The sequence below is a fragment of the Colias philodice genome, chromosome 27, assembly GCF_061535455.1.
Source record: "Colias philodice isolate Cphi_HAF_F1 chromosome 27, ilColPhil1 Martin Lab GWU primary, whole genome shotgun sequence".
In the NCBI taxonomy this organism is placed as follows: Eukaryota; Metazoa; Arthropoda; class Insecta; order Lepidoptera; family Pieridae; genus Colias; species Colias philodice.
In genome coordinates, this window is record NC_143112.1 from 5,120,998 (window position 1) to 5,145,567 (window position 24,570).

General features: G+C 32.2%; 1 protein-coding gene and 1 long non-coding RNA gene across 15 annotated transcripts in view; one reads left to right on the plus strand and one right to left on the minus strand.

The window, feature by feature from the left end:
- LOC149476629 (uncharacterized) overlaps window positions 1-24,570 on the minus strand; it is a 444,465-nt gene that overhangs the window by 171,744 nt on the left and 248,151 nt on the right. The gene's annotated exons all lie outside the window — the stretch shown is intronic.
- LOC149476631 (MAP/microtubule affinity-regulating kinase 3-like) overlaps window positions 1-24,570 on the plus strand; it is a 148,249-nt gene that overhangs the window by 120,399 nt on the left and 3,280 nt on the right. For 8 of the 14 annotated variants that reach the window (XM_089711883.1, XM_089711884.1, XM_089711882.1 and 5 more), the window contains 12 exons: window positions 633-729; window positions 3,792-3,905; window positions 8,264-8,337; window positions 8,671-8,727; window positions 9,214-9,341; window positions 10,557-10,748; window positions 13,315-13,442; window positions 14,002-14,113; window positions 20,448-20,519; window positions 21,981-22,040; window positions 23,173-23,278; window positions 23,764-23,923. In XM_089711883.1, coding sequence (XP_089568009.1) covers window positions 633-729; window positions 3,792-3,905; window positions 8,264-8,337; window positions 8,671-8,727; window positions 9,214-9,341; window positions 10,557-10,748; window positions 13,315-13,442; window positions 14,002-14,113; window positions 20,448-20,519; window positions 21,981-22,040; window positions 23,173-23,278; window positions 23,764-23,923 — 1,300 coding nt within the window. Of the gene's footprint in view, window positions 1-632; window positions 730-3,791; window positions 3,906-8,263; window positions 8,338-8,670; window positions 8,728-9,213; window positions 9,342-10,556; window positions 10,749-13,314; window positions 13,443-14,001; window positions 14,114-17,020; window positions 20,121-20,447; window positions 20,520-21,980; window positions 22,041-23,172; window positions 23,279-23,763; window positions 23,924-24,570 lie in introns of those variants that run through there. The other 6 variants (XM_089711877.1, XM_089711878.1, XM_089711879.1 and 3 more) reach the window with 6 other exon arrangements.

The window sequence follows — 24,570 nt, forward strand, 5'->3', positions numbered from 1 at the left end:
TAGATTACTAGCGGTCAGCCCCGGCTTCGCCCGTGGTACATATGAAAAATAGATGTTGGCCGATTCTCAGACTTACCCGATATGCACAGAAAATTTCATGAGAATCGGTCCACCCGTTTCGGAGGAGTATGCAGACTAATATTGTGACACGAGAATTTTATATATAAGATTTATCAATTAGTTTCAATTAATATCGATGACGTTATAAAGTGACGTAGGATCAATCCTATTCATAGTTGAATCGCGTAGTACATTATTTTTTTATAATTTTCTTTAATCCAAATATGTATGTACATTTCCAACTGAATTTATTAAAGAACTAGGGGTCCGCCTCGGCTTCGCCCGTGGTACATATTTCGCAATAAAAGGTAGCCAATGTTCTTTCTCAGGGTCTAAAGATTATTTGTGCTAAATTTCATCAAAATCGGTCCAGTAGTTTATTCGTGAAAACACACATACATACATACAAACCTTTTCTTCTTTATAATATTAGTACATATAAGTATAGATGGACGATTATTTAATTTGACGATCTCCGAAGCCCTATATATAATTCTATCCGGATTTCTTTAATTAATATTTATTTATTTATTAATATTTATTTATTTATTTAATATTGTATAAATTTCCAGCCGGAGTCGGACGGCAGCCGCTCGGGCTCGTCGCTGTCGCTGCGCAACGCGGCCGCGCCGCCGCAGCAGCAGCAGACTGCGGCCAATGCACACGCCGGTATGTATACGTGGGGTATACGTGGGGTATATGCGGGTGGGATCGCGTATAGATGTGTATAGTGACGTATATACGTTTATACGTAAATATACACGTTTAGGCGTATAAATGTGTACACGTGGGCATGTACGGGTATACAGATATATAGACATGTACGTACTGATGTATATCACGTATATGTACGTTTATGCATGAGTATATATGCATATACCCGCGTATGTGTATACTCGGGGGAGTATAGGTATTTATATTTGCAAACAAAAGAAAAATACATATTCTTTTAGTCAATATACAATTATTAGATTAAATTTAAAGATTTTTTTTTGTCCAAAGTAGCAAGTTTTTATTCAAAATAGAGTTTTAAAATGTGTAATACATTTAAAGCTAGTTTTATACTTATTATGCTTTAAAATGTTAATTCATAGTCAGGTCTATTTATTTGTAAGACACATTTTCATTCAAAACGAAGTTATAATAATGATCAAAACATATTATTTAATAATATAGCATAGGATTTTAATCTAGTCATTAAAATTAGTTTACAAACTTACATTTATAAGTAATCTTACTAGAAATAAAATTCGCATTGTAATATCGCTTAGGGGTTTAATAAAAATTAATTAATTGATTTTATTAATCGGGCTTTGAGCTTATCTAACAGGGCTACAAACTGTAGGCGAATAGAAGTATCATTTGAGGTCCATTTGTTATTTATTCGCTTAAAACTAAATGGATTTAATAATTATGATAATTTAATACTGGCCATATTTACCAATTTATAATAATAATTGTTTTTTTTTTGTATGACGAAAATATCGTCCAATTTGCTATCAAATTGTTGTTTCCAAGAATAAATATCACAGATCATAATTAAACTGGAGAGGGCAAGCGCTTTAACTTCAATATTTCTTATATTGTATATGAATTTACAGACGAAACTAATTCTGATAGGTTCATTGTATTTTTTTAATTAACCGACTTCAAAAAAAAGGAGGAGGTTATCAATTCGGCCGGTATGTTTTTTTTTTTTTTTTTTTTTTTATGTATGTACACCGATTACTCCGTGGTTTCTGGACCGATTTACGTGATTCTTTTTTTGTTCGATGCGGGATGGTGTCGAATTGGTCCCATAAAAATTTTATTCGGATAGGCCCTGTAGTTTTTATTTTATGAGCATTTTTGTAAATGTTGCAAGTGCAAGTTTGAAGTCGGTTGTTTTTAACGCAGTTATTGACTTGTTTGATAAGGGATTATGGATATTCTTTTTTCATTTTTGTAGGTATTTCAAAGTGTTTGGATTGATTTTTTTGTTGTACGGTCGCAAAAAATTGTACGGTCGGTCATGCGTTATCTAGTTACAACTATGATCTGTGTTTTTATTCACTTGAATATCCATTTAGTTCGAAGCAAATCTATACGCTTATTATTTTTATTGTCTATACAATTATGTGTGCTTTATCGTGCTGTACACCCATCACAAACTAGTGCTGTTGAGAACGGGCTTTAATAACGTTAACGGTTTTAAAGCGGGTTTTTTTTTGCGCGCAATACGTATGTCATGATGTGTGTTCCCGTTAACGATCGCGTATATGATCACAGTTTATGTTTAGTTGGAATTTATTTATTTGGAGAGGTCAAATGCGTTGGGATTAACGCGAAATAGTTTTTTTTGTCATTATTAGTCGTATCACATGATTCGAGATTGAGTTAACGATAGAGTATTTATTTTTTCTGAATAAAATTTGATTATAAAATTCTACGGTCAAGGTTGTTATTTTTATTATTATCATTTCTTCAAGTATTTGAATATCAAATTACTTAATATACTATCCAATCAGTGTTAACCCTTGTGACGTTTCGAATGTGTATTTTTACGATTTTTACACTTTTCCTGATTGTTGCACTTGTGTTGTGTATAGCGTGTTTTTTTTTATTCTTTCTATGTTAATTGTATTTGTATACAAGATGTGTAGATTTGTGAGTGTCAAACTTGTAAAGATATTACTGTCTAGATCAATTTTTGTTTGAAAACCATTTTTTTCTGCTAAGGAATCAATTCTTTTTGTTTAGCCAGCTAATTTTGCCGTGTATTTCATGTACACTAAGTTTTACTTTCTTCACTTTCTATAATCTTGATGGTTCTTGATGTTATATGCACGTAGTGATTTATAATGAAATTCTTATTATCTTTATTCTGGGTGGTATTGTTCTTCGCAAAAAGTTTGTACTGTATAGTACTACCATCGGTTGCATTCTCTACAATTCGATGTTATCAGTAAATGAAGGCAGTTAAACGCAGTACATTATAGACTTTCTCATTATCTGGTTAGTTCTTATACTATCTATATTGATCGCACAATCTTACATATTGATGTCAAATCTGGTATCCTCGTTATTATAAGGGGTTTTACTAGCAATCTCAGTCAAATACCGCATACAACAAATAGAAGACTTATATGTAAGGGTATCGTGTTGAGATCTCGTGTACAATTATACATCGTTACTTTGAGGTTATATTAGCAGTAATTGTCAGGTTATCGGTATGAATGTTTGAGTTTGAGTTTGAGTTTGAAATCTCTATTTTATTATAGTAGGCTATCGGTATCAATTCTATAAGATCTTGTTGCGTTGCGCGCGTTTTGTGTTATGGTAGGCTATCGCTATCATATCTCGTACGAATACTTCGTATCATCTTGTCTCGTTGCGTGCGGTTTGTGCGAAATTTCGTAACATGTCGTTATCGATGTATTAGCGTTGATCGATAGGTATCGTTTGTGGTATAGTAGGCTATCGGTATCAAATCTACACAACAACTAGTCATAGTAAATCGTCGTCGTGTGCGCTAGATTCGTTATCAAATCTCGTATACAACGTAAGATGTGGTTGTGTCTGTTTCGTTTCACGCGGATTATGCTATAGTAGACAATCGGTATAAATTGTATAAGATGTGGTCTCGTTTTGCGCGGTTTCTGTTGTAGTAGGCAATCGGTATAAATTGTATGAGATGTGGTCTCGTGTTGCGCGGTTTGTGTGGCGTGTACGGTAACGCTGGGCGTGGGCAGGGCCGGGCTCGCCGTCGCACCGCGGCGTGCAGCGCAGCATCTCGGCGAGCGCGCGGCCCGCCGGCGCCGCCTCGCGCCGCGCCTCCTCCGGCGCTGAGGTGCTGCGGGCGCAAGGTAACACACCCCACACACCCCACACACACCCCACACACACCCCCACACCCCCCACACACACCCCCCCATACACATATCCCAAGTCCTACATCGTGTACGTATACGTTGTCCTACATCCTACATCCTGTACGCCTCCACACACCCTATACCCTCTGTATACTTATGTGTACATCCTGCATCGTACACCATGTATACTATGTCCCATATATATCGTCTTGTACACTACAAACAATATACTCAGTATATACATATATATAGTATATAATATACATAACGTACAGTAAAACACTATCACACACCCACACATATTATGTACATCTCTGTGTGTAGCCTCGGCGGCCTCACATCCTACATCCTACACGCCTACATACACCCTACTCCCTATTCATACTTTTGTGTATATCCTGTCCAGTATATATTGTATATACACCACAGTTTATATACACAGTATATTACATTGTACATCCTACACCCTGTCCACATACTTGTGTACATCTTGCTACCTATACAACCGAATACACACAACGACATAACACCTACAATATATGATATCTATATCCACACATATATATCTCTTTATTCCGTTTATAAGTTATACGTGTATCTATATCCATTTCCCTTTGTACACCTTCGATATCCAAATTACATACAAATATACAATCTTGTACGTCTTCACGTATATACTATGTATCGTATACGTATATATTTATGTATCTAATTATTACTGTACGCATATAATTACTATCGATATTTAAAACGCGTTTTATAGGTTATATTATGATGTAAGCAAAAGCAATAAATCATATATTTTATTAATGTTTATATTATATTTATATACAAATTAAATCTACAAACAGCAAGACATTTTTACGCTTATAATCCTGCCTCATTTTCCTTACAAAACTCATATCTTTTCAATTCCCGATATTGCATGTATATGTAGCTTTTATTTGCATGTCTATAATATGTTTTGGGCATTTATGTTTTAGAGATTGAATTTTATGTATATTAAGGGTAAAATAGGGGAGGGTTAAAAACGTTATAGGTTTTTTGGGTCAAAGTTTTGCGTGTGGTTCGTAAAATATTGTTGTATGAAAATGCATGAAAATTATTACGTTTTAAAGATAAGATTTAAAGATAATTATACGTTTTACAGATAAAATATGAGAATACTGATAAATGTCTTATTTGTGATTAACACTTATCAAGTAACACTAAGTTACATACACAGTTGACAGATATATACTACGTACATACAGTTAGGAAACTAAGCCCCCCCCATGAAATTATGACGTATAGCTATAGGGCTGTTACTTTTTGATATTTAACCGACTTGAAAAATAAAGGAGAAGGTTATCAATTCGGCCTGTATATTTCTGTTTGCTTTTTTTCACAGTTGATTTTGTGGTAATTTGGAGATTAAAACCCGTTAAAATACAAAAATGGTGTAGCCTAAATATGAATTTACACGAAGAAACAATCCGAATTAATACAGCTTGTAAAAGTAAATACGTTTTTATCAGTGCTATATTTTGAAATCTAGTTTTGTTATGGACGCCGAAGGCTATTTAATGTACCTAAATTATTTATAATGCTTGATATTTGTATTATACATATATTCAATAATTATTTTAAACCAGAATTTACAATACTTGTATGTAGGTATACCTACAAAATTATTTTTAAAACGATAAATTTAATTAAATTAAAAAACACAAAATATGCAAAAATAAATTAAAATTATTATTATACGAGCATAGAACCTCTACCTTTTTGTTTTAGGAAGAAAAAGAAAATAGTTTGACAGGCTTAGTGCTTGACAAAGTGGAGACGCCACGTATCGATAAAAATACAATAATTATATTATTTATAATATCTATCTTTTTCTTCCCTAATATTTACGTAATTATGCACATAAATTTAAACAAGATTTTTTTAAGGTTTCCTTTTTTTATATTTTCGTGCTCTTCTAGATTGCGTAAAAAATAGATGCGATCTTTAAACAGACTGGACTCCTAATAGGTACTATTTGTAGCTATCATTTTGATAGAAAATATGTCAACATAATATAAAACTCATACTGCCATATCTATAGAAATTAAAAAATAGTCTCTTTTTAACTTGTAGTCAGATATGGTATTTACAAATATATTTATTGAAAGGGCTACAAACTGAAACAATCGATATTTATTTAATGTGAATTGACATCACTTTAAACTTTTTTCCATACTATATTCAAAATCTGTGGATGTGTCACCCGCTACTATCGATCCCCCTCAATACCCTTGTAAACACGCTTGATGGGGGGGGAGCCATTTCGAACATTTTGTATGAAGTTTCCTTACTGTATGTATCTGTATATTGTGTTACATATTATGTAAGAATGTTATTGAAGGGTCAGAAACACACAGAATTTCACTGTATAGCACTTTTTGCGATTTGGTATCACTGTAATTCACGACTACACTGTGTTGAAAACCGCATGCATTTGTGTTTAATTTATTTTTAAGTATACTTTCGCATGAAATTTGTAATACCCTCTCTTAAATGCACTGCACTTGAAAGAAAATTTGTATCAAATCATTTCTAAATTCTTTTTTGCATGTCTTCGTAGAAAATGTAATGAACGGGTAGTATGCGGTATACGAACAATCTATAGTGTAGTTAAATATAAGCATGTCATACCTATGTGAAAACTATTTAAACGGATGGACCAATTTTGATAATTTTAACAAAACTAGCTCACAGTTAAACGGGCATGTAGATTATTTTTAATACATCACTTAAAGTCTAACATATATTAATTTTTAAGTACTATCATAGGTTTTAATTAGTACGTTACAACGTAGGTTATAAGTAACAGGCTTATATAGTTTAGTGTAGGAAAAGTTATAATATTTAGTTTATAAATCGTTTAATAAAAAGCTTTTCGAGAGGGTGTTCATTTAATAACAACATCACGCTTTGTGGTTTGATGCTTACTCAAGCAAATGTGGTCGTTTGTTCATTATTTGTAACATTTAAACAGCTTCTACAGTCACAACTTACTAAGAAAGTCACTAGACTTTCTATCAATGTACTGACGTTGATACTTGTTTAATAAAATTAATAAATTGTACTTTTCATTGTGATACAAATAATAGTAGCAAATATCCCATAAAACTACTATTTTTTTATGTCAGAGCAAGCAAAGGGGCAGGTGGGCCACCTGATGGTAAGTGGTCACAACCGCCCGTAAACACTTGTAACACTATCTAGTGTTACAAGTGCTTTGCCGGCCTTTTATGGACAAATAAGCTCTTTTCTTGAAGGCCCCAATGTCGTAGTTGTTCGGGAACACGGCAGGTGGCAAATCGTTCCACAGTTATTAACAATACAGATTTGTATTTGAGATCAGTTTTTGTAACAAATACTGTTTATAAATAATTGAATAATGAACAAACGGATTGACTAACAGGTGCTAACGCTATCGCTTTAGGCTATGTTCATATAAGGTTTGTAGTTTTGCTACTTACAGGTATACAGCTAATAGTGTAAATGGTATGAAAAAACCAGAAAATTTTGTGTATTCATGGTCCGGGAGCCAGCAGCAGATTTTATGACCAAGTTCCTCTCAAGCGGTAATTAGTAAAATGCATCAAAGTATAGTATTATGAAGCCTCGTGAACGTCAGCTGGAGCTCGGTTGGGGGGAAGAGCGGTTGTAGCCTCCCGTATCAGCTGACGGTTTTTCCACCAAGATACAGCCAGCTGACATATATATTTATCCACAGTTACATATAAGCTATCATCAAGTAAATTTTTGTTTGAGAGGAAATAACGGAAAATAAATTTTTCTTTAAATTTAACTTTCATGTTCGAGACACCAGCTGACGTATAATACACCATGTTGTAACCAGCTGACTATTTTTTTTCGTTGAGATATTGGGTTAGCTACAATTTGACAAATTTTTAGCTGAGAGGAAATGAATGAATGAATGTATTTTTTTTCCTATGTGCGTGGGAGGCTACAACCGCTCACCCCCCCAACCGAGCGCCAGCTGACGTTCACGAGGCTTTATAATACTATACTCTCATGCGTCTGACGAATTATCTCTTGAGAGGAAATAGTTAACCAAATTTGCACCTGGCTCCCTAACCAATTTGGATGTGTAATTTCTGATTGTTAATAAACAGAACCTGAAAATGAGCATAGCCTTAATGTGTATTACATAATATAAGTGTTAGGTGCCTACGTGTATGTGGGTGACACTATACACCTTAGTGTGTGACACTTTACACTTAGCGAGTGAAGTGTCACTAACGCACTTTGCACTAAGAACACTTTTAGTGTGTAATATGTTGATTTTGGTGTTACAGTTGGCACAACCACGAGCGCTGCGAATAACACAACATCAACGGCCACCACGACAACGTCCAATTTCAAAAGACAGGTAATTTTTAAAATATCTTATCGATTCTAGAAATAATTGTAATTGAGTTTGTACTGATGAAAGAGTAGGTAATAGTAGATGATGGTAGTTGAATAAAGGAATTTCATATAAAAAAATATGTATAAGTTTTCTTAGTAATTTTAAATTTGACAACATATTAAAGAACGCTATATGTTTTACCAGGACTCATTTAATGAACATTTTTGTATTACACTAGGAATCTCTGAATTAAACTATAGTTAGTATTTCATTTGGTGACATTAAATTCTATCTTTTAATACCTTGAAAATTTTAAATCACGATTTTAATGTGTTGTTAATTAATAATTTTCAGAACACAATTGACTCGGCGTCTATCAAGGAGAACACAGCGCGTATAGCGCAGATGCAGGTAAAGTTTGTTTTGCATATTCTTTTTATATCAATATGTAATCGATTATATTACCCCATTCTATATCTTCTGACCAAATTTGTGCAGCCTTTGAAAAATCACCATGTATAGTAAATACTTATACAAGATAATTAGTGAAAAATTCTTCGAACTGAAAGAGATTTCTGGGTACTCCATTCCCGTTGTATTTTTTATGTTAAAAAGTAGGTTCTTAATTTCTGGGCTGTAATCACATTACGAAACACGATCCCGGGTTCGATCCCTGGTCAGGGCAAATATTTGTGTGATGAATTCAATTATTTGTTCTTGGGTCTGGGTGTTATCTATATATGTATTTATTAAATATTATATTTATCGTCGCCTAGTACCCACAACACAAGCCTCAATTGAGCTTACTGTGGGACTAGGTCGATTTGTGTAATAATGTCCTATAATATTTATTTATTTATTATTTATTTAAAATAATGAAGAACGCACGTATGTCAGGTGCAGGGCTCGCGGCCGACGTCCGCAGCGCCGAAGCTGGAGGCGCGCGCGCGCACGCTGACCGCGCAGCCGCGCCGCGCGCACCACGACGCGCCCGCCAAGCTCAGCCCGCCGCACGACGCGCCCGGGTGAGTGTACACACGTACACGTACACGTACATACACGTACACGTACATACACGTACACGTATATACACGTACATACATGTACACACACGTAACTATATGTAGCGTACACGTTTATATACACACATGTATACACATGTACGTGTACACGTATATGTACACACATGTCGCGTACATGTATATGTACACACATGTACGTGTACACGTATATATATTTACCGTAAATAATACGTGAACTTACACATATTATACATGACATATACACACCGCACATTGTGATATACACATAACGCAAATGATACGTTACACTACATATACCGTACACATTATACATGATACGTGACAACGTACACAGTATACACACATGTCGTACATGTATGTGACATACATACAACACACACATGACATAATTATTATAATATCATACACCGTACACGTACACAAATATAGTTCATGATACGTGGCAATATACAATATACACAATATGATACATACAGGTGCTCAGTGCTTTACAAACACACATGAGCAATGTGCATGTGAACAGTGTAGTTTGTATACACATGTATACATTCACATTGACACGTTTTCATAGCAATAATTAATATAAGTGACAAATTGACCGAATATAATAATTTATTGACTTATTTTACACTAGCATTGATTGGAATATTAGTATGTGTTCTGTGTATCATTCAAAATCATGTAGATTGTGGAATAATTGCATTTTTATGTAGGTAGGTAAAAAACAATAATTATTAATGAATATAATTATTAATATTTATTTGTACATATTTTATATTTATCATATTCTTATATAGGATTTACTGTATGGTATGGTTCTCTTGAATTAAAAATTTAACGTTTCCAAATGCATGTTAATAAAAATTCATTATTTACGTACATATATTTTTTCTTATATATTAAAAGGTATGGAGTTCATGTAAGTTTACGGCTTTGATTTAAAATTTCTAGCTATTTTATGTTACTCCTTACTTTTTTTAATGTTTAATGTTCTTTGAAATTACACCTTTGTCGTAATAAAAAGTAGTCATTGTTTGACCATATTATTTATTTATACACACAAAGCTGTTAACTTACATGATACCTATACACCAATATATTATACATAATATATACGTATACGTATACATACATATACGACATGCAACGCTAACGTAACGCGTCGCGGCAACTAACGAACAGCACGCGTCCGAACAGCGCCCCCCAGCCGGACGGCAAAAACGCGGCGGGCGCGAACGGTTCGAACGCGGCGGGCGGAACGACTGTCGCCACCACGACTACAACCAAGACGCACGTCAAAAGCGCGTCGATATCGTCGAGCGCGGGCGTGCAACCGCTCACTGAAGCTCCACACAACGCGTCCGCGAGAGACTTGGCCACTAGACAGAGGTAGGCGGGCGACGCACGAGCGGTTCGAACGCTCGTAAGAGCGAACGATAGTTTGGGATTTTTTGCGTGCTTTTTTAGTTTCTGCTTTGTAGGGAAGTTTTGCACACATTTTGATTATGCTACGTTTTACGAGCGATACGTTTTGAGTATTTTCTTTTTGTTTATTTGTTTCGTTTGTAGGATGGGATTTTTTGCGGGTTCAAAATTGTTTTGTTTGTAAAACTTTAGTACGAACTTGCCTTCATGTAACATGACATTCCCATCCAATATTAAACTTCTGTATTATCAGTGTTTAGATCATCTGAGGCCACTTTTCTTCTGTACTTTTGTGAAGTTTCAAAGCTGTATTTGTCACGTAAAAAGTCCCATTGGAATTTTTATTTGTATAAAATTTTGTTATTTCAGCACTAAAGCGTGGAATTTATTTTAATAGAGCACAAATTACTTGTTTTGTATGACTTAATGATCATGGAATGTTTTAAATCATTTTTTCAATATCATTAAAATACACTTATAAGTTTTTAATTAAGATGTTATTATTTGGCCAATATGATGACATATTTTAAAATAAAACATTCCATGATATTACCCTTACTTAGTTTTTATATTGAGTTGTGTGAAAAACCATAAGCGTGCTTATGGTTTTTCAAACACGTGCTTTAAAACACTGCGTTGTTTTTTTTATCGATTTCTTTTGTTAGTAAATTACTTTATTCGTATTATTTTAGTGCTGGTTCATGCACTTATGATCTATGATATGTTATAGTTTAGTAAAATAGAAATTAAAGACATATTTTATTTCCAAGTTCATCTCCGAATGTACATGTTCATACATGTATTGGTATATACATAAATACATGTACATACAATATACATACATAGGTATACGTACACATGTATACGTGAGTATAATTAAAAAGTGGGTTATACAAAAAAAAATGTTTAAAATGTGGATTAAAATGTCTTTAATTTCTAATTTATTTTTCCATTTGAAATATTTTAAAATTGTCGCCTAGTTACCAATGATAGTTGAGCACATAGCGTTTCTTATAGATATAAATAATGGATTACACAAACTATTATATGGAAGGAGTTTTGACATGTATCTATCTGTTTCTGCTGATCTGAAATGACAGACGTTTGTCTATCTGTCTTTGGCTGAGTTCATGCTATCCTTTTCACTCTCTCACGCCCGTAATTTCATGGGTAAATCAGTCCATTCTTCATATCTATAGCAGTTTTCAATTTATTAATCCTATGTGCTTTTTAGTTTTACCACACGCGCTTCCAGTATAAAGAATAATTGTAATCTCATTTTTTCCGATTTAGACTTTGAAGCAGTTGATATTTATTGCGTATTGGACATAAAGAATAATTTTGAATTTGTTTAGTTGCTCTTGATACCTAACACGCAATGATAACCGTAAATGCACTGTAACACCTTTTACCCTGTTTTGTCGATTTAAATCGAAAAATTATTAGAAAATGTTTGTTATTATATATTTTATGATTGTTTTGAACATGGAACATTTGGAAATTGTAGAAATTTTGTCAGATAATCTCCAATATCTATTGTATGTTTTGTCCTTATTACTCGTATGTATCTTAACATTTAAATAAACGAAACAAAACATTCAATAGTTATTGGTTGATTATTCTTCGCCCATGTCGAATGCGTTTTTTGCTTTTTGTAATAATTATTCGTCAAAATTTTGTTTATATTCAATTTTGAAGTGAAAATTCTTTACGCGCGTTCAGAGTAAAATTTCAAGGTCGCATCATTACAATACCGTCACGTCATGGAGTAAGGTGACGATAACATTGAATTTCCAAAGAAGTTTCACTTCTGACACGTGTGCTCGGCACATACGATCTTTTTTATATGAACACTTACAATATTTCTTACTACAATGCACAATATTTATTATGTAAATAATTTTTATAACTCAATTATTCCGCTTTTTAGTTGGTGTTATGGTTTTATTATTAACAGCATGCGTAGTTGTGTGTTAATCATAGATTTTATATATTTAGTATTCGATTAACATATTTATTATAATATAAGTATTATGATATACCTCCTATTTATTAATGTTTATTTAATTAGGATTTATTGAGTTTTATGCATGAATTTATTAATTAATTCTTCATAATAAAAATGTTATATTGTAGTTGATCATGTCTGAAGTAGACCTTTAAATTTTTAACTTAACGCATATATCCCATTCTATTCATTCAAATATGTCTAAATATGTATTAGTACACATTTTTACATAACGTCGGCTTCCTTTTTATAGTTGCAGTAAAATAATTTAGTTTCTAATAAGTCTAGCCTCAAAAAATATACATAAACGCATTTTCACTGTTGTATTTATAATTCATCAAATACTTTCAACTCTTGTTATTTCTACTCTAAAAAAGCTATATAAATATGAAAATAAAACTTAATAACTCTATCAAAATACCAATAAACAGAAAGAAAGCGATAGAAGTGTGAAAATAAACCTATAATCTTTGTAGAAATGTAAAAAATTTACTCAAAAATACGATAAACATGTATTTACAGCGTAAACTCATCTCTAACACCGGTATCGGGCGGCACGGGCGCGGGCGGTGCCGGCTCAACGCGCCGCGACTTCCCCAACCCGCTCGTGTTCCCCCGGAACGTGCCGTCGCGGTCCACCTTCCATTCCGGTGAGTTTTATATACGTACTGGTATATACGGATATAGGTAGAGGTATACACTATAAACAGGTATAGGTATAGGGAGATACGCCAGAAATGCAATCGTAGTGCTCCCTAACGCTGTGAATTGTTATGGGCGGCTACTAAACCTTCCGTCAAGTGGGTCGCTTGCTCCATTGTCGGGGTTGCAATAAAAAAATGCGTATGCTCGTGTGGTACAAGGAAATACGTGTAGACATGCATGGATACAGGTAGATATACATACTATACCGGGTGTAATCGTTTGTGCACAGGCGATTATTTCGTAAGTGTTACAGATATCAAAAAACTATAAACTGAAATCAAAAGTTATTATTAGCCTGTGCACACTTAATGATTACACCCTGTATAGGTGTATACGTAGCATTTATGTTAACAGTTATATATAGACTGGTAAATTATTGAATTATGTTTTGTGTATTTTTTAGCAACACAAAAACTGTTATTTATTGTATTGTACGAATTCACGCTAGATTCCTTTAAAATGACATAATTTTCAAATATCCATTTTCCCATATATAACGTGTAGGTCAGACGCGGTCGCGCGGCGGCAGCGCGGGCGGCGCGTACGGCGACGGCGGCTCGCCGCACCAGGCGCGGCCGTCCTTCTTCAGCAAGCTCTCCTCGCGGTTCTCCAAGCGGTGAGTGTTGTGTACACGGCTGTACGGGGACATGTACGTGGGTATGTGGGTATACGTGTACATGTATGGGTGTGTATACTACGTGTACGGGTGTATACATGTACGGGTATATATACGTGTACGGGTGTATACATGTTCGTGTACGGGTGTATATACGTGTACGGGTGTATACATCTACGGGTATATATACGTGTACGTGTACGTGTGTATACGTGTACGCGTACGTATATGTACGCGTACATGTGCATATATACATACAAGTACGTGTGCATATGCATATAAGCAGACGACGTATTATATACACAAACACACCGACCCACCACAAGAAATACAGATATACACAAGCACGCACACGTGTGTAATGTGTATGTAAATATTCAACATAGATACATTTACACACAGAGGTAAAGGGATATATAAACATACACACACACACATAATATATATGTACATAATACAGATTACATAGAACAGAACATGCATAGACTGGAATACATAGATACACACACAATAAAGTAGAGATATAAATATGTACACAGTGACACGGACACACGGTAATATTAAAATGTATATATGTATTAAGTTTATATCCATATGTTTGCGTATGTAGAATAAATAGACATGCAAATATACAAATGTATAAGAAACGTAATATTATTATATTAAAACGCACTTGTAATTTTACATTATTACATTATAGAAATATTTTTGAGTGTATTATATTTCTACAAGTTGTATAATGCATGTGGAATCATCTCTAATTTTGTCTTGTTTCCGCCAAAGTAAAATTTTAATAATTCGGTTTATTAGGCTCAATTAATGAAGTATGTATGCACATACAGATGATCAGATGAATTATTCTTGTTTATGTTTTGTTGAAAATTTTAGCATTTTATACTGAGACAATAATACATTCTTATTAACCAATATGCATTGCTTGCCATTGCGAATAACATAATATCATTCAGTTGTCTTATATTTTAAATTAGAATTAATAATTAATATAATATAACAATTTATTAAATTTACTAAATGGTAAATAAACATGTTTTAGCACACATACATAATCTACATATTTAATAATCTCATGTAATAATTTCATTACTGTAAATTTAATTGAAACATCATATGAAAAATTATGTTCACATCTTGTAAAATACTTGTCACTAACAACACTAAACTTAATATACTTTGTAACTAACATTTTCACTAATACCTGTTGTAAATAATCATTTTGATGTACAAAATAACACTTTTAAGGTACACTATATTAATACAAGTGGATTTAATTGATTAGGTACCATAAATATATTGTATTATTTATTGTAATCACTATTATTATAAATTATTAATAACTTTCCACTAAAAACAAACATGTTATAACAGATTTAACTAAAATACCTTATATAAACACTAAACACTATAATAACAGTCAATAAATAGACACTTAACACTTAAAAGTTAAATTTTTATAGAACTGTCTCTGTCCCACTTATATAAGTTACATATTGAAAGACAGAGACAGCGCTATATGAACCTAAATCCAATGGAACATGAAATATAAAAATTCGTGTAAACCATTTTTCGTTCATTTTACTAAACGCTTCAGCTTACTCATTATAGTATTAAAATATCACCTTCTATTAAATGACATTTGAAAAAAATATTTTTGTAATTTGAATTTTTTATGAATTTTTTTTTTTATGAATTTAAATGTCATTTATTCATTCAAAAGTCATGCATCATTCACCGCATCGCTTCAATGTTAGCAAGCTTACAGCACTGTCATGATCATTTCACAATAAACAGTAAACATATTATGTAATATATAAAAATAATAATAAACTGACGCCGAAATGGCAGTAATTTTTAACTTTAAAAAGGGTTGTGGAAAGACTCGTTGAATAAGAACAGTTGAGCTTCTTTGACTGACTTTTTTTTTATTTTTTCAAAAAAGCTCGCATTCTTTATTATTTTTTCTTTATATTTTGTTGTTTGTAAATAATGAATTGGACACAAAACGTAACACTATATGTCACTATCACCAAGGATTAACCATACGTTTTTGTCTCGCCATACAAGTCATCGTTTTGTGTTTTACTTTGTTTAATTACTTATTAAAATTATATATTTATGCTCAAATTGTCTCCCTCTAAATATTCCGAGCTCCATCTTTTTTTGTTTGTTTTTTTTTTGGTCTCGCGTCAATACAGGGGATGCACGATGCTACCTATCTCCCGTGACGTACGCACAACGATTTTTTTGGTTTACGTTTATCGATAATTAATCCCAACACTATGTACTATATAGCGTTTTGATATAATACGATTGAAATACACATTCATTATTGCCTTGAAGTTCCTTCAGTAGTGATTAGCAAGCATGCTGTTTTCCCCGTTTGATATCGAACGCTGTTTATACATAATATTATAATATTTTTTTTATTATTTCGGCATAGGCTAAGGCATACGTAGACGCAATGCCTCCATGCTTTTATTGTTGTAGCGCTTATAGTTTATCGATGTAAGTATTTACCGGTTCTTCGACGTATGAGATGTACGGATTTGCAAAAAATAAAAAAAATATCGATATTCGTGCATCCCCGTGACTAGTGCGACGACTAACCTAACCGTACGCTTCTACTAATTACAGTCGATAATTCACCGGTTTTTCTAGCCGCTTTATAGTTTTTCCACAACCCTTTTGTCAGACTTTTTTTTATTACGGAGGGAGTTAGTGTTGTGCATCTATCTATGTTTCGGCGCGAGAGTTTTTTAACGGTTTTTTTATTAAAAAAATTAAATAAAAAGAATGAAAAAAAAAGTGGTGGTGATAATGAGCCGGAGATGAAGAGGGGGGCGATTCGATTTGATTGGTCGTTTCGCTTACCCGTTCCGTTCTACGCAGGTTGAATCAGAACCCGTGAGGCGTTGCCGCGTCGTCGAGGCGACGTTGCCGGCGTAGAGAAGGATGAACATGTGCAAAATTGTTATGCTTAATTTATAGTTACGTGTGGTTGTTACTGTTCAGTGTTTCAATGAAGAGTTTCTTCTATTTTTTTTTTATTATTCAATCGCGAAACATACCTTTTTGGATCATAAAGGATACGCGTTTCGTGACCATTTTTCAGTATCTGATTTAATTGATGTTTTTTACGCTCTTTCCTCTTTAGTTTGTTCATTTTCGCACTTCATACAAAAGACGCGGTGAAATTTCAAGTATTACTAGAGTTATTGCATGTTTTTTCGTTAATTCTATGCGTTGAAGTAAATTGATCTTTATTACACATGCGATAAGGTACACAATTGAAGTGCGGTAAAGTGAGAGCCATCATTTAGTGCGCTGAACAGGAACATTTTTTTTTTTATATATAAAATAGATTTGTTTATTAATAGAGAGGAAATTGTTAACAATTTTTTATATTTAGATGTAAGACGATGTGTGAACGAAAAACCCATGAGAGTTCGGATGGCGGTTTTCATTAATTTTTTTTTTATTGTCGCGACGACATTTTTGCCTACATGTTATATTATTAGAACGTAATTAGTGTACCGACATTTTTACGAGATTTTTTTATAATATTTTGTCACATATATTGTACAGTTATATTGGAATGTATTGAAAAAATGTGAAAAAATAACAGTTTAATAAATTTTTTTTTATATAGCCTTCCTATTACAGATTTTTTTCTATGTCCACATCAAAAAAAAATAGATAATTATTTTTTTTAAACGATTTAACAAAATGGTTCTAATGATATAATATGTAGCAGAAATCTAGTCCCGTCGCGTATCGCATTTCATCGTAGCTCTTAAGGAATTCGAGTTTTAGAAAACGAATTTTTAACATTCCAGGGTTATATTTAGTTCACAATACTAGCACAAATCATATTTGTATGATTATTAGAGAATAATTACAATTTTTTTCGTTCGTCAAAATGTATTCGAGACAGTGTATGTTTGATGTTTATTATATAATTAATTGAAATAGTTTTTAGGCATTATTTTACTAATGTAATTTGATTTTTTTTTCACTCCTATGACAAATGACTGAGATTCGAATTCAACAGAATGTTTTGGCATTTTGACGTTTTAAATGTCAAAAAATATAATCATTTTGGTTGAATTTGGAACTTTGTAGTGGAACTCGATTGGGACGAGAATAGGAAGATTTGAATTTTGTAGAGCGTCAGCTCTTTCGCACGTTTCATTGACGCGCGAAAAGATGGCGCGCAGCAAATTTGAAATTCAAACGTCTCGACCGACACATTTATCGTAACAGATAATTAAAAAAAAGTTAGCATATTATTTAATTAACAGATGACTGCATCGGACTTACGTAGACTATATCTATATTTTTTAATAATAGTTAAAGTTTTGAGTGAGATAGCGGTATGTAGTGTTAAGACGACGTGGCCCAATATCGGTACAAATACTCAGTAGGTATTACCTATAAGAAATGCTAGGGCAGACCCCATTTATTTTCCTATAGACCTAGTTTTGGGCCGAATAGAAATTTATATGATACATATAATATATATATTTTTTTGTTTGGTTGATAGTGATACAGTTTTTTTTTGTAATACGTAATTATTATAAAGATCATTGATTTTTTTGGTTTTTTTGAAAGATCGATCCTCAAAAATTATAAATTAAAATCTTTTTAATATTAAATCACTTATAGTAAAATGGGCAAGTATAGTTAAATATATTAACTTCTATTTTCGTCTAAATTATTTTTGATTGATGAACATAAAAAAATTATACTATTTTTCGTGTATTTTTCTCAGTATTTGTGCTTACCCTTTTAGGTAAAGATATATTTTCAATCAATGTACATATAAAGTACGTGTAATAAGATTTTGTGAATGACATCCTTATATTATATAAGATAAGACTATCATTTAGGGTATCTTGTACATAAAAATATATATAGAAATCATCGTAACTCTTTGTTTTTAATAGAAACTCTAACCGTAAGAAAGAAATACTTGATTTCAATGTTTATTTCATTTACTAATTCATTATTTCTTCGGTTTCGCTTGCAGTGTATTTTTTTTTTCGTAATGCATAAATTGTATAACATATTTATGTAAAAACGAGGTGCTTTTTGGTTTAAAAATTATGAGTCGGTATTCATGAAAGTATTTAAAATTTGATCTTAAAATTATGATTGATTTGTATTAGACAACTTAATTTTGACAGTTGAACTTATATGATTAAAAGTATATTATGATATGATTTATTTTTTATTTTTTACTGAACTTTGTATTTCTACTGCAATAGAGTGTACGCACGTATATTAATTTAGAATTTTTGAGTTATTTTCAATGGCTATTACATGTTTAAATTAAATCGAAATAATATGCAAGTTTTTGTTTCGATCCGTCCGTCAGATTGTCCAAGTTCAAGTGATCAAGCAGAAAGTTCTTTAATTTTGTGTGTTTTTATGTGAAACAATGTTTTATTCACCAGAATATAGATATAAAAGCAATAAAAAATTTTTAAGGGAAAAAGTATAGACATCTCTAATGAAAAGACAATACTTTCGATTGAACATCATTTAATTTTTAGAAAAAAGGCGGTATTATCATTTTATTATATATGTATATATTTTTTTGTTCTTCAGTCTGGTATTATAAACGATAAAAAAGATATATATTTACAATTAAGCCGTTTCTCTAGTTGATCAAAAATTCCACTATTTTCACATAAAAACACACAAAAAATAAATTCATAATGGCTATGACTAATTTTCTATCTCTACGAAGATAACATTTAAATTGTAACACTGCTTGTATTATTATTTGCATTTAGCTATTTTATATTGTGATTTGTTAATTTCACAATCTCGATTTTACAGCAAAATGTATGTGAACAATTTTTTTTTTGTTGAAAAAAAAAAAAAATGCCGTTTTCGATATTGTGAAATCGTAAATGCAGATGGTTTGTAAAGCAATATAAACTATGAATGTGTAACTCAGAATAATCAGTTTTTTTGGAATATTTTTCTGTGTTTTATTTTATGAGCCTTCTCCTTAAATTAAGGTACATTATGAGTTTCTAGAAATTTATTGTTCAAATCGTTGATCGATTAGGATTTTTTTAGTTTTTTTTTTTTACTTCAATGATAATAATTAATTCTATTCGTTTTGCAACGATGTTATTCTTTCAGTGTAAGGAATAAAGATTCGCAATTTTTATTACGTATTAAAAAAGGGATAACCTCAATATTTCGTAGGTTATGGGTTATTAATGCAGTTAACTACAAATAAAACTATATATTTATGTAAAACAATGATATTTTAGCTATAAATATATATAAATACCACCAGTTTGTCGGTGTTGGGCGATTCCACTGGCCGTCAGAAACCGCGCATATTTTCCTCTCTGGATATACAAAGGAGGTATACATACGCGAAGTTTTTTTTTTGCAATTTAATTTGACCCGTTTTCTAACCGTTTTTTTATCATGATCTAATCTCGTGTGGGGCATTTGTGGCAACATTTTTTTTATTATTTTTAATTGATAATTCATGCATTAAGTTCAGTTTAAAATACATTCAAAGATGAATGGAATATTTAAGATTTTTTGTTTTTTTTTTTTTGTGGGGAAATAATTTTTAAATCAATAATTTTGAGTATACAGCCACAAGTAAACCACATTGTATCGATTGCATCTTGTTGAGAATCCGTTTGTTCGTTTTTAATATTGTGTTCCAGCCGATTGTATTTTGAAATTACATATTAAATATTTCATTTAATATAGATGTATTTTTTAAACATTATTTTGTATTTTATTATAATAAATTTATACTAAAAACCTATTCATTTACTTTCACACAAAAATTTTTTGGTACATTCACTATATTACTTTCAGCAAATGAATCTACATATTTTAACTTGGTTTTAAATCTATATATTCTACCATTCGTTTGAATTTTACCATATCTTTAACACCGTTAGTTATTTTGTTTAAATATATTTTGCACTCATTTTAAAAGTTACATACATCGGCTGGATTGCATTTGTCAATAACCTATCGATATATTAATTTTGAGATTTTATCTTTTACTTTTTGGAGTTTTGAAACAAAAAAAATAACCGTGTGCGTGTGTTGAGATCTTGCGTTCAAGTGGATTGCATGAAATCATGATTTACTGACAACATTAATTACTCGAATAACATTTAATAATTTAATATTTATTAATAAGTTATATATTTATGAATAAATGAATTTATATTATATTATTTGCAAAGTTTATACGTCTAAGTCCCAAAAAAGAGAAGTTTTTATCTGAGTATAAGCGTCAGGGTAAATTTTAACATATTTTTTCTAATTGAGGGTATATTCCATTTCATTTTTAACAAAACATTTCATTATAAAACAATAGATAATCATTTCTTAGTATATTACTGATATCGTATGCTAAGAGGAAAAAGCTTTATAAATGTTGTCTCTTTCGCGCTTTAAAACTTAGTTTAAGAGTGACAGAGACAAACATTAGGTTAGGTGATTTAAGTTTTTAATAAGTACAGGTAAGTGTAGACGCGTCTGGCATGTTTTGTGACTGTCCGTATGTAAGTTTGCTTGCTTCTGTGTGCTTGTTTTACACATTTTGTTTTTTTTTTTCATTACGCAAGGGATGTTATATCAAGCTATTACCATGCTTATTGGCGCAATATCATTTATTTAATTATTATTTATGACACGAAGAAGAAAAAATTGATTAATATAATTGACGTTTTTTTTTTTAATTTTATTATGTGTTGTTACAATCGTTAATGGCTTGGTACAACACTATTCAACGCATCGACGGCCCCTCCCTAGCCCCCTAGTGTTAGTTTTTATGTTTTTCTGTTTTTAGGCCTATGGATGGTACATCCCCGAAGCATGCGGTAGGCGCTAGTCCGCAAAATTTGCTTGGGTAATTATTCATATGTTCATTTTAGACCCTTTGATCTATATGTTGTGAATTCGATGTTGTATGGTCGATAGTGGATGGTATACATCCGTTGTATGCATCACTAGTGAGGTGAAAATATCACTAGTGAAAAGTACATGTCACTTGTGAAACATATACATAAATAGTAGATGTTTTTCGATAAATTGTTGATTAGATTAGATTAGTGGAATTTTTGATTGAAAATAATAACGTTACAAAAGCGTACATGTTTTAACTGAAAAGGATGGATAAGGTTTAAGATTATTTTATTTTATTATCCTGTTACCAAGTTAGCTACTCAATAAAATACTTACTAGAGTGGCGCAGGGGCCCCAAGTGAGTCTTAGCCTCCGACAATAAGAGCCTCCATTTACTAATTAAAATAGCAAAATAAATTGTTAACCTTTTCTAACGTTAATCTATCAAAATTTCCACTCAATTTCTAAATTGTAACTATTCAAACACGTAGAACCTTTGAAAACTAGTTGATATAGATTAGTATTGCTTCAATAACATATCATAAACATTGTGTACTTAGCGCGCATTCATTTCATGTGTTGGCACTTAAAACTCATTTGTGCGGCTTGTTAACTAATAATACTGATCAGAACACTAGAAGCTTAAGGGAGTTTCTGACATATGCTGAAGTAGTTTAACAGTCTTGTGATAGTCATTTTTTTGGCTTAGGTCTTAGAGATTAGGCAAATTATGTGTAGCAGAGTTCAAAGATATGTTGGAAGTCTTGTTGGAACCGACAATATTTTAGATTTTTAGTAGTAGTGTAGGAAAAATGATAAAAAAATGGAATCAACTTGACAATTTGGTCACTGTCATATGCTTAATTTCAAACATACAATGCGTTAGCCTCATAAAACTAAAAGTTTTAGGATGTTATATGTTCAATAAAAGAATTATTCAGAATTTAGGAGTATTTTTTCATCTTGTTATCGGCTTTAAAGCCAATTTCATTAATAAATAACCACTATTCAAAACTGAATCGTCAGTTTACAAGATTTTTTGAAATAGTTAGATAATTAATGAAATTGGTGTTAAAGATTTATTTCAGAAAAAAAAGGAGAAACAATAGTTTTATTGAGTATACATGTAATTACAGACAGGGTACAGAGGAACAAGTGAAACCCCGTGTTTTGCGGTTCACGTGGAGTATGAAGACCACGTCGTCGAGGGATCCCAACGAGATTATGGCTGAGATAAGAAAGGTGCGTTTGTGTTAAAAAAAATTCTTGTTCTATGATGTAGAATTTGTTCTGTGATGAGAATTTTGGTCAAGTTGCAAGTTGATCAGTTTAAGTGTAATTTTTGTATGTTATGTCCAAGCTTCAGTTTTAAATTTTACTTTAGTGACTATGAGAGGTTAGGGACCTCCATTAAATCAGATTCAATTTAAGAATTTTCGAGAGTCAAATAAAATTGTGGAATGTGTCTTCCAAGTATCAAAATATTTTTCGTGAAATATTACAGGTCTTGAAGTAATTCGTATTAAATACATTTTGTGGTGAATTTCACACGTTGTATAGTTTGAAACATTCCAAGCGCCAGAACTGACAATGCCCTCTTGGGCATTATGTTTGCTTTTCCCGTCATTCTACGCAAGTGTTCAACACTTGCACTTGCTAAACAAATTCTAATATATGGTGCTAGGTTGAACACATAAACTTGCTAAACAAATTCTGATGTAACTCAGGTGCTAGACGCTAACAACTGCGACTATGAGCAGCGCGAGCGTTTCCTCTTACTGTGCGTGCACGGTGATCCGAACGCGGACTCGCTGGTTCAGTGGGAGATAGAGGTGTGCAAGCTGCCGCGTTTGTCGCTCAATGGTGTGCGCTTCAAGCGGATATCTGGTGAGTGGGGGATAAATACGTGCATATTTACAAGTTAGGGAAGGTTAATGTTAAGAGTATTTTATAGTTGAATAGTTTGTTGGTGAGAGGCATGCTAATTTGGAATAAAACCACTATCGTATAGGAACACTCAAATGTGTTATGTAATTTGATAGAATGCGTTTAGCAAATCGTCAATATATGAACATCCAGACATGCTAATGTAATTAGATGTTAACAAGACGTGTATCGCTTAGTTCTAATTTGACAGAAGACGTAACAAGACATCAATAAATGAACATGTGACGGCAATTTGATAGAACGATCCGAGTAAATCATCAATATAAATGAATACCAGAATTTAAAATTAGTAATGGCGATTTGATAATAGTATGTAGCTATATCATAATGTGAATAGACATATATTACGGTGATAGTTTGATTTCTTCATGATTATTTACCATTGAATGTGCTCAAAGGTTGCCACAGAATTTTTTTTTACGTTGTACCGTAATGTTTATTTGGGTATATGGTCTATGATGATGGACATAATGTCTCTGTTTTCGTGTACTGATTTAATGTCTATCATGAAATTTTTCTTATTTCACTTAATTCATTTACAGTTTATATATTGTACCGTACGATTTTATGTCAATAAATATACTTTT